The 12,145-nt window shown below is 36.7% G+C and overlaps 1 protein-coding gene across 1 annotated transcript; it reads left to right on the top strand.

Annotated features, from left to right (window-relative positions):
• The first annotated feature begins 3,528 nt into the window (after positions 1–3,528).
• On the top strand, positions 3,529–11,834 carry LOC124358782. The gene is made up of 4 exons (XM_046811079.1): positions 3,529–3,672; positions 8,963–9,124; positions 10,458–10,610; positions 11,631–11,834. Exons 1-4 carry the CDS (start codon positions 3,580–3,582, stop codon positions 11,784–11,786), a joined length of 564 nt encoding a protein of 187 aa, XP_046667035.1. The 5' UTR covers positions 3,529–3,579; the 3' UTR covers positions 11,787–11,834.
• The last annotated feature ends 311 nt before the right edge of the window (positions 11,835–12,145 follow it).

The following is a 12,145-nucleotide window of genomic DNA, read 5'->3' as shown; positions in this document are numbered from 1 at the left end:
AAATTCGTCTGAAAATTAGCTCTGTTTAGATAATCCTATTAAATTTATCGCCATCTCTTCACTTTAGACCATAGTCGTATATACTTTACTTTTCATAAACACCACTCAGCTTTCTTCCTGTGGAGGTCAAGCTATGACTCCTCCACAGTCAACCCAAGTAGTATACTGTTCATTGAGCTAGTGAAGTGTGGAGGAAGACCGTTTCTGTAGCTGCTAATAATTATTATAATTATTATAATTATCTAATTATAATTTCTACGTAAAGTTTACGGTTCCTGAAGTTTTTCCCCCAATAACATCCCATATTAACACTGAGGCGTTTGTGAAAATATTCATCTTTGGCGGCTCTACAATCTTTTGTATCCATGTTATTAAGCGTCCACTATTACTACATGAAAAGTTTTTTACCAACTCAATTTTTTCATCTGGTATAGTAATCGTACTGTTAATGATGTCAAGGACTTTCATTACATTCTATTAAGAAACGCCTCCTTCCCTTGAAAGATCCATATAACTATTTCCTGGATTACTCTCTACTCTATCCAGGGAGTTTTCTTATATGTGCTCGTCATTGCTCTCTGAACCTACGTGAGTAAGTTGTTAGTTTGGTAAGCCTGTAAAACGCTGTTCCTATCCAGCAAACCTTGTGTACTTAAGTGGGTCGTCCATGACACCATTCCACGCCCTACTGGTAAAAGAATAACTATTACAATTGTATAAAAAGTAATACTAGTAGATTATTCATTCAAAAATATCACTGCTAGTAGTGTGGATACAGTAATTGTATAGTAATGTTCTATAAGGTTTTTAACCATAGTAAATATGCAGAAGGTTGTCCTCCAATTCAACGATCCAAAGTATAAAGTTCAACTCCAGATAGTATATAACAGATTGTACAAGATTGTTCCTCAAAAATAACTATAAGTGAAAAAGTCACTTACTAATTTGTTATTAATAAGTTTAGGCATCTTATAAATGTTTCAGTGTAAACTAATTTCATACGATCTTAGTAAATCTAGTAAAATTTCTAACACTACACTATATATTTAAGGAGATTATATTACCATTATTTTATTTACATAATCTTGGTTTAAAACGTTAGTTTCTTTAAAGATATTAAAAAGTGAGTTCGAATTTAAAAATATATAGACACAAAAATGTTACTGTGAAAATTATGATACTAAAATTTTAAACTGGATATTTTTTATTGTAAATATCTTTAATAACTTATACAGTGGTAAATTTAATTTCGAGATAGTATAAAGATGTTAAAAGTTTCTAATTTTTAGTGCAATTAAAAATCTTTTAAAACGGAAAAAGTTTTAAATTTTAGACAGATTTTAAAATATTTTTCATGAAAGTGCACATGACAGGGATTTTAAAATTGTTTTCTTTAAATAAAAATAAGAGTTTAGATTAACCCAAATTTGATACATATCTAAGTAACTATTATCCTGCAATCTGTTGTTTAACATTTTATTGTGAATTTAGCATTGTATTTAAATTATTATTAACATAATATTTTACTTATATGGTAATATAATTGTTTGAATTCATTTCTGTAGAAAGAAGGAACATTTTATTTATGCTAAATCTTGATATTGGTTAAGCGGGTGCTGTTGGATCTTATTCATTTTCATGCAGCATATTTATAGTTTGTTTATTCTTATTTAATTATCCATGGCTTTTTAATTTGACTTGGTTTTTCAAGCTAATCAAGGTGTTCCACTTTAATAAAATTGTTTGGGAAGTTTCATTTTCTTTTTTCATATCAATCCATGTTGAAGAGTATTAACATAGGTGCCTTATTCGTTCTGTAATTTAAAACATGACATAAATGCTATGTTGTGTTAAAGAAGTTTTAGCTTTTTATGTATATTTTGTAGTTTTATTTCTGACACACAATTCATGACATATGATACTGTGGCATAGTTTGGAACTGTGGCTTGTGCAATCGATAATAAGTTCTTCCATTAAAAATAATCTCATTATTAGTACAAGTTTAAACCATTTTAAGTAAATGAGATGACATTTATTTTGGATGTAATAACAGTAGAAAATAATTGCTTGAGTAACCCGCGTGATTTAGTAATCAACTGTTTTATATTGAGAGCTGCTGTTAATTTAGTTTTTGCATTGTTGACTATTCATTGAGAACCTGAATGTGGGCCATGTCTTGTCCCAGTAAATGTGCTGTAAATCAGCTATTTATTATTCGATGTAAGTAATTTTGGTTTCATTAAATTTGTGATAAATTGCTATACATTTTTTTTCTTGTAATTCTTGAGAATAATTGCAGGTTCTTAAGATGTCTAAAGTTTAATGGCTGTAACTGGTCTTTTTATCATAAACATTTGAGCCAAATTTGGTATAATTTAATTTATTAAATTTAAGGTATTATTTTACTATAAAAAACACATACAGACAGACTAAGCATCTGTGACCCATGTTCATATGGTGAAATATGTTGGCCTTGACCTGAGCAATAACGTGGTATACCTTTGCCCTGAAAGTTACACTCTGAAAAAATACAATCTGTATTTGAAATCCACGCAGCAATACTGATCTATACAGTAAGACCTTTAAACTAATAAAAAATATGTACATACAGTAATAGTTTAATGTAAATTCACTTTAAAAAGTAAAGAAATTCTTTTAATTTTCTTGATACATATTGACACATATTTCATCAGATATAGTAAAAGTATTTTTCCTTTAATCACGAATGATTCATTAGAACAGTTCCATTTCTGAATCAAATATATGATTTTAAACTATTCATTTTAATATCGATATACGCGACAATACGTTTTTATATAGTTCAGATGTAGTAGAACAGTTTCATTTCAGAATCATATATTATATGCATTATTTATACTATTCCTTTTAATATCGATATACGCGACAATACGTCCTATATAGTTGAGATGTAGTAGAAAAGTTTAATTTCAGAATCATATATGCTTTATTTATACTATTCCTTTTAATATCGATATACACGACATTACGATGTATGTGGTTAAGATTTTGCAGATCAGTTTCAAAATTTAAGTATATATCATTCAAAATATACACATTAATTCTGATAGTTACGGCATATTAGCCATTATGACTGTCGTAAGTTTCGGTGCAGTGATTTTATCTTAACTAGAGACGGCTTTACTCTAAACTGGTTCTTTATTCCGTGTAATGTGGTCTTTGAGCTATTTCAAAACTCTCTACATACTCTGTTTAGGTATCTTCCCATTATCTTTTTTATCTAAAGGAGGAAATATATTAAACAATTAAAAGAATTATAAAATTTTACTTTTCACTGTGATTTAATTTTAAAGAGGTGTTTAATGCATTCAATCGATTGATAGTTATAAAGATACTGAGCAATTTCGATATAACGGAACTGCAGTTGGGCCACGCTGAGCGTGTTGAGCTGCAGAGCAAACAATGTAGAAGTTCGTGTTTGGTATTGTAATAGTGTTAATAGCTGAAAACGGCCACCGGAGATCGTAATGATATATTAATACAATAAAGTGTGCACGTTTTAGTGGAGGTCACCATGTACGGACATGACAAGTGTTTGTGATGGCGGTGGCGGTGATGGCTGCTCTGACAGCAGCTCTGCTACTGATGATGGCGTGTCTCGTGTCCTCCAGGCTACGCACTCCTCCAGCCTTGGTACGTCCCGTTACTTGTCTTCGTACGAGTCCCGTATGAGAGTGGTGGTGGAGCATTTGAGTTTGGCGTAATAGTAGGCTTTATCATAGTAGCTAAACCGTTGTCCTGTAATTATAACTTATTTTGATGAGGTTTATTGTTAAATGATTTGAGCACAAATATACTTGACATTCTAATAAGATTTTAGTTTGTGGTACATAGTTAGTGTAAAATGCTAAAAAATAATTTTAGGTTAACTTGGGGTAATATAATTAACGTGCACGGTGATCGTGCTAACCAATGCAGATCAACACGCAATGAGATAAGATGTCCTGGACGATCGATATAAACCAGTGATTTGAGATAGCTCACTATACACAGTAATCGGACGGGGATAAATCAGGTGGTCGTGCTGGCCAATGCAGATCAACCCTCAATGAGATAAGATGTCCTGGACGATCGATATAAACCAGTGATTTGAGATAGCTCACTATACACAGTAATCGCACGGGGATAAATCAGGTGGTCGTACTGGCCAATGCAGATCAACCCTAATGAGATAAGATGTCCTGGACGATCTATATAAACCAGTGATTTGAGATAGCTCACTATACACAGTAATCGGACGGGGATAAATCAGGTGACCGTACTGGCCAATGCAGATCAACACGCAATGAGATAAGATGGCCTGGACGATCGATATAAATCAGTGATTTGGGATAGCTCACTATACACAGTAATCGGACGGGGATAAATCAGGTGACCGTTCTGGCCAATGCAGATCAACACGCAATGAGATAAGATGTCCTGGACGATCTATATAAACCAGTGATTTGGGATAGCTCACTATACACAGTAATCGGACGGGGATAAATCAGGTGACCGTTCTGGCCAATGCAGATCAACCCTAAATGAGATAAGATGGCCTGGACGATCGATATAAACCAGTGATTTGAGATAGCTCACTATACACAGTAATCGGACGGGGATAAATCAGGTGACCGTTCTGGCCAATGCAGATCAACCCTAAATGAGATAAGATGGCCTGGACGATCGATATAAACCGGTGATTTGAGATAGCTCACTATACACAGTAATCGGACGGGGATAAATCAGGTGACCGTTCTGGCCAATGCAGATCAACCCTAAATGAGATAAGATGGCCTGGACGATCGATATAAACCAGTGATTTGAGATAGCTCACTATACACAGTAATCGGACGGGGATAAATCAGGTGACCGTTCTGGCCAATGCAGATCAACCCGCAATGAGATAAGATGTCCTGGACGATCGATATAAACCAGTGATTTGGGATAGCTCACTATACACAGTAATCGGACGGGGATAAATCAGGTGACCGTTCTGGCCAATGCAGATCAACACGCAATGAGATAAGATGTCCTGGACGATCGATATAAACCAGTGATTTGAGATAGCTCACTATACACAGTAATTGTACGGGGATAAATCAGGTGGTCGTACTGGCCAATGCAGATCAACCCTAAATGAGATAAGATGTCCTGGACGATCTATATAAATCAGTGATTTGGGATAGCTCACTATACACAGTAATCGGACGGGGATAAATCAGGTGACCGTTCTGGCCAATGCAGATCAACACGCAATGAGATAAGATGTCCTGGACGATCGATATAAACCGGTGATTTGAGATAGCTCACTATACACAGTAATTGTACGGGGATAAATCAGGTGGTCGTGCTGGCCAATGCAGATCAACCCTAAATGAGATAAGATGGCCTGGACGATCGATATAAACCAGTGATTTGAGATAGCTCACTATACACAGTAATCGGACGGGGATAAATCAGGTGACCGTTCTGGCCAATGCAGATCAACCCTAAATGAGATAAGATGGCCTGGACGATCGATATAAACCAGTGATTTGAGATAGCTCACTATACACAGTAATCGGACGGGGATAAATCAGGTGACCGTTCTGGCCAATGCAGATCAACCCTAAATGAGATAAGATGTCCTGGACGATCGATATAAACCAGTGATTTGAGATAGCTCACTATACACAGTAATCGGACGGGGATAAATCAGGTGACCGTTCTGGCCAATGCAGATCAACACGCAATGAGATAAGATGTCCTGGACGATCGATATAAACCAGTGATTTGGGATAGCTCACTATACACAGTAATCGGACGGGGATAAATCAGGTGACCGTTCTGGCCAATGCAGATCAACCCTAAATGAGATAAGATGGCCTGGACGATCGATATAAACCGGTGATTTGAGATAGCTCACTATACACAGTAATTGTACGGGGATAAATCAGGTGGTCGTACTGGCCAATGCAGATCAACCCTAAATGAGATAAGATGTCCTGGACGATCTATATAAACCAGTGATTTGGGATAGCTCACTATACACAGTAATCGGACGGGGATAAATCAGGTGACCGTTCTGGCCAATGCAGATCAACACGCAATGAGATAAGATGTCCTGGACGATCGATATAAACCGGTGATTTGAGATAGCTCACTATACACAGTAATTGTACGGGGATAAATCAGGTGGTCGTGCTGGCCAATGCAGATCAACACGCAATGAGATAAGATGTCCTGGACGATCGATATAAACCGGTGATTTGAGATAGCTCACTATACACAGTAATTGTAGGGGATAAATCAGGTGGTCGTGATGGCCAATGCAGATCAACCCTCAGTGAGATAAGATGGCCTGGACTATCCATCAATGTTTATTGCGGAGATATGTTTTACATGTATAGGATAAGTCAATAATTAAAGTTCAGAGCTAAAATTTAGTACATTCTCACGACACCAGATTCACACTCAAACATATAATTCAACATTCATGCATACTTCTTCCTTTTGCTAATTTCCCACCTACAGCCTCGAAGTCAATCGCCTAATTGGGCAATCTCTGTCAAATGCCAAAAAACCCCGTTTACATTATAAAACGCTTGAGACACTAAAAAGTGTTGCAAACGAGTTTTTAGCACATTGGGTGCTGCGCTGTTCTTTATTTTATTGGACAGCGTATTGATTAAGTGAACGCCTGCCTGTGATAGCGGACGTTCGTAAACTACCGTTCTGTGTTTACCAATTCGATATTTTCCTCTGCTTCTAGACTCTTACGAATGAATGTCTTGGCCAGTTATCATGGCACATCTAGAGAGACAGAATAGAGTTGTTTCGAAAATTTAGAGAATTGGCAGTGTGAAAAGCAGGTTTTTAGACCATGCTCAGGCACCCCACAATACCACTCCGTAGGTATGGTGGGGGTAAATCAAACTATAATACGCTGTCATCAGAACCTGAGTTGGACAATACTTAACTTAAAGACCTCAAAACATAAATGCCTTAGGATAATTTAGCGCAAACATGGTCAACGTGGCCATTCCATGTCAACCCACGATCTAGATGTATTTCAAGGAATTTAGTGCTGTAGATTTCCTGCAGAATTAAACCTGCCAACATGACGGCAGGGTCACATTCTGAGTCTGCCGGCCACAAAGCAAAGTTCATGACATTATATTTTGGGTGTGTTTGTTTTGTGATTGAGGCTGTTGAAATGTTGAACGCAATTGTTGATTTCAACAACAGTCTTGTTCTTCCAAAAGATATTTTGATTTTCCACCGAAACAGACAGTCGTATTATCAGCATACTGCACGATTTCTCTATGCAGTAGTGATGAACCAATGTCATTGACATATATGAGAAACAGAATTGGACTGAGAATTGATCCCTGCGGGACCCCTTAGCTCAACTGGATTGTATTTGAGAGTTGATTTGAGATTTGGACAACTTGAGTTCTGTCAGTTAGAAATGTCCAAAGCCACGGACGTATGGCACGCCTCGGATGCCATGTGATTCTAGTTAGTTTTTTTGTGTTGTTAACGTTGTAGAATACCTTTGATAAGTCGAGAAACGCGCCTAGGATGACGATCGATATAGTTTGACGCTACCAGTGATTTCAGACTAAATTGAGTGGATCGACAACCTTACGCTCCGCTCTCTTGAATGTCCCCCACCCTCACCTTCCTGGGAACAGCCGTCGCTTAACGGCGTCTAATTCAAATAAGCAAGTTCCTCTGCCAACTCTGTATCAAACTTGTGTTTGAAATTTAAAACAACTAGTGAAACTTTTACCAAATGGAAATCCTTCGCCGATGATGAGTTATGGGAAGTTGTAACTTTTGTAGTAACCAGGAACTATGCATGATTACTCCATGTTTTAATGTTTTTGTCAATTTTGGTAAAATAGTTGGTAAAGTACATTCATACCTTGTACATTGGTAAAGACAAGTTTTCATTACCATTTACTCTCAGTGCTCTATCCCTTTGTCATCATTCTGCAGTCTGTTTAATTGCCTAGACGTGTCTAAGGTAAATGCAATGCTTTACTGTGTAAGTAGTTCTTAAGTTGTGTTTTTATTCAAAGAAACACGATCACATAATTAGACGGAAAACTATTGGTTTTAGGATGTGTTTGGATTGTTATGTTTTCCTTGCTAAATTTTACTTTATGCTGTGGACGATTCTGTCATGAGACATGTCGATTCTCGTCTGCCTAAACATGTTGGTTATGGACGTCGTTTACTATAGATGACCTTGAAAGCAAGCCTCATCAGTAAAGAAAACCCTGGACAGTACGTTTCTCCGAAAGCAATTCACAAATAACTACAAGAGGGCATGGCATACTCATGTAGCAATATAGTTTGGACTTGCTGAACGTTATAGGGATGTAACAGTTGTTCTTTTAGAACCCTCAAAACACAGGCGTTATCGGGATTTATCTGTTGCGCAATTTCTCTGGTACTCTTTTCAGGGTTTTTAGAAATTTCTACAAATACCATATCCTTAAGTTCCGCAGTTCTAGTGTATCGTGGTGGTCTATCAGCAATATTGTGTTGAATAAGACGCAAAAGAACCAGTTTCAGAGAGACGTTGGGGTTTGCTTGATCATGTTTTTGCTTATGGGCACATTCGTTCTTTTGGTACAACCGCCTAGCTTGCAACCCGCTACCCCACACATTAAATTTATTTTAGATTGTTGAGAATATGAATACATATTTTTATTACCTCCCATTTTCGAAAAATCCGATAATAACAAATGTGTTTATATTCATGTTTAAACCTGAAATAAATTCTTCCTTAGTGAACTGTTGTTTTTGAGAAACCTTCGCTGTATCTGATAAAGTCTTGGGAAAGTATTCTTATGGAAAGTTCGGAATGGTAATGATCACTTATCTCTGACAGTTTAAAATTAAACATTTTGAGGCTATGTGCAAGTGACCAATACACACTGTTCTATAGGCAAAGTACTACATCAACTGGGACGGTGGCATGAAGGCCTGCGAGGGAACGGAGAACAAAATCTTCGACTTGGAGAAGCTTGTGGTGGAGAAGAAGAGCAAGACTGTGTTGGCCCTCGTGGGGGAAGTCGTGCTCACCAACGAGACCACTAAATCTGTCAAGGTGCTGTAGTATGTCTTACTATAACGTCACACAAGACTGTGTTGGGTAGATTAGGGTATGCGTTGGGTAATTTAACCAATACTAATATCGCCCAACTTCGGCTTGCTCTCATACTGTGATTACTGGGAACTCTATACCGGTTATTTGTGTCGTATCCTGCAACCATGTAAAAAGCACATGGTACCTTAGTTAATTTTATCGAAAATTTTTACCTGTCCAAAGTTGAGTGTGCCAGGTAGGATTAATCATCCATATCTTGCATCATTGACATTACCTTCCAAAATTTCAGAAAGAAAGAAGCGATTTTTTCATCATCGTAACCAGCTTGTTATCGCTTCATTGGCTGAGCTTTAGCGAAGACTATCCGTCGAGAGGCTCGAAAAATTTCAATTTTGCCTGTCTGTCTATTTGTCCACTCGATATTTCAACAACGTATTGACTTAATAGACTTGAAAGTTGGTTTGAAGTTCCGTGTTTATATGAATTTATATACATTTTCATATTTATTGGATTCGTTTGACGTTGGATAAATCCGAATTAGGACCTGAGATCTTTAAAAAAAATAACGTAAACCATTCTCATTGAAAGTGAGGATAGTCGATACTATCTATGGTAATTCTAACCTTTGATTTCTTAGACTTAACTTGGTTATAAATACTTTAACCCTGAAGTGTGCATTTTAAAATTAATTACGAACTACCCTTTTGCAAAAGAGAATTACTCACTATGTAGCAATGTTGGCTGGTTGTGTGACTAAAACGTAATAAAAGATTTATTATTAGCGGATTTTCTTAAGAAAGGTAGGCTTCTTATTGGTGGTCTAGTGATCTTAAACTCGCTAAGTGTATAAGGGTGACTATGCAATTTAAACTTTTAACCGATTTTTTCAACTATTGCAAAATCTGCACTTTCTGAACTATCTTGGATAAGTCTGTTATAATCTGTAAATTCCAACTAGGAGAGAGAAACTTTTGGGGGTAGTTTTATAAAAAAGGTTCAGTATTTATTCTTTTCCTTTGAATAAACATCTATTAGCAATTAATTGAGATACCTTAAGGACACCTTTCAGTTCACTGCCAACAGTATTCGAGAACTCAGATTTCCAATTCGCGGATTAGAATTGTTAGCCCTAACATGTTGGAAATTTTGTATTCTTAATTTTGAAACAACTGGTTAGAAGTAAAGAACTAATTTGACCAAATCCTTTTCATCAAGATTTCAACGAAACCTTTTAGCTTCTACAACAGGTTTAATCACTTAAAGTGTATTCGAATATTTAAGGAATTATCTAATGCCCTTCTTTCCCAATGTAATGTAACCTTGTGTTGTGCAGTTCGAACTAACGATAATGAAGAACGTGAACGGGAACTATGAGTACCTGACCAAGGTTACGGAGCCGAACCTCTGCGACCACATCGCGGAGAAGAACAAACCGTGGACACCCTTCGTCAACGAGATGGGCATCAAGGGCTGTCCTATACCTAAGGTGGAAATCATCTTTACGTTTGTTGTGTTATACCTCTGATTTAGTTACACAGGAGTCGAATCATTAATATGAACGTGGTGTGTGCGGTATTATTTAATTTAGTTCTGAGGTCCAACACCAGGGCTGCGCTCTAGGGTCACAATAGTGTGCTCTAGGGTCGCAGTTGTCTGATCTAGGGTCACAGATAAATAATCTGCCTAACTATCACGAATAATGACGTATCTATTTCAAATTGAAAGCACTTGTTTAATGTTATGCCTTATTTCATAACAAATTTCATGTTTTAGGGCTTTCGTAACTTGATAATAATCTACACAGTCACACTTTGAGACCTATCAAAAATACTGTATGGATTTTTTCAGTACTGTAAAGTACTTGTTTGAACATATGGCTAATTTATGACTTGCAATCACTTCAATTTTTAATGTGAAGAATTTCATCACAGAACTCTACATTTAATTCAATTTGTAAATGCAAAATATATTTACGTTAATATGTGATGTAAATGAACTTCACTATTAACGTTTATGGTAATCTCCAAATCCTTACCATATGTTATGTTACATACAGTATGCTCTTTATATTATTACATGCCCACCCTTACATGCATTAGAAAATAACGTCTAATATTGTAGTTACGACGTCACCAACGGCCATGATGGGGCAACAGGTGACACATTTCACACATTTTCTCTTTCGTCCTTACCATATTTGCTTAGACTTGCTACCATTCTATTTTGCTGCCATACTACTAATAAACAAAAAGGAATAAATAAGTTCATCGCTTGTATTCTTTTACCATAAGCCATAATGACATGTAGAAATGTTCTATTATTTGAAGTATTATAACATTTTCGTGTCCGAACTGTCTTTCCCCCTAAAATAGTTCAGAAGTATCTCCGAAATGGCATTGCAATACGAGAATACTTCTGCAAAATAATATTCATTCATGGGCTGTTGGTAGAATACGAGAGTTCCCAGAAACGTATTCAAGTTTAACAATACGCCGCTCTGTTACAGAAAACATACACTTTCAAGAAGTCGTCCTTAGATACCGCTGGGTTCCCCCTGTCAGCAGCCCAGGCCGGCAAGTACAGAGCCAAGATAGAGATGTTCGAGCGAGGCGAGCGGACCACATGTCTTCTAGCGGATATCACAATCCAGCCTCTGGAGTGACGTATTCAGTTGTTATTGTAACATCAATTACAGGATATTTTAGCCTTACTGTATTTGATTTCCTTCACTCTTCAGGGTTAATGTCTTAGCTCAGAGTAGTCTGGATTGGAATGGCAGGTAAGAGGTAGAAACTTTGAGGGCAATGCTTTACCATCGATTTGACCTCTTCTTAGTTGTTGTTTACTAAAGTACGGTACCTGGATATGTTTGATGGGTATTTAGTACTCGCTGTTTAATTTGGCTTTTACTAACGATATTCTCTTGTTTACTGAGCCAAAGTTGGGTCTTAGAGTACTCTTGATCAGGTAGCATCAGAGCAGAGGATCTTCAATCCCGCCAGGTGCAATGTTTTTTTTCTT

This window comes from Homalodisca vitripennis, chromosome 3 (assembly GCF_021130785.1).
Source record: "Homalodisca vitripennis isolate AUS2020 chromosome 3, UT_GWSS_2.1, whole genome shotgun sequence".
In the NCBI taxonomy this organism is placed as follows: domain Eukaryota; kingdom Metazoa; phylum Arthropoda; class Insecta; order Hemiptera; family Cicadellidae; genus Homalodisca; species Homalodisca vitripennis.
Note: the sequence above shows the minus strand (reverse complement) of the source record. Positions and strands in the feature narration are given on the sequence as shown.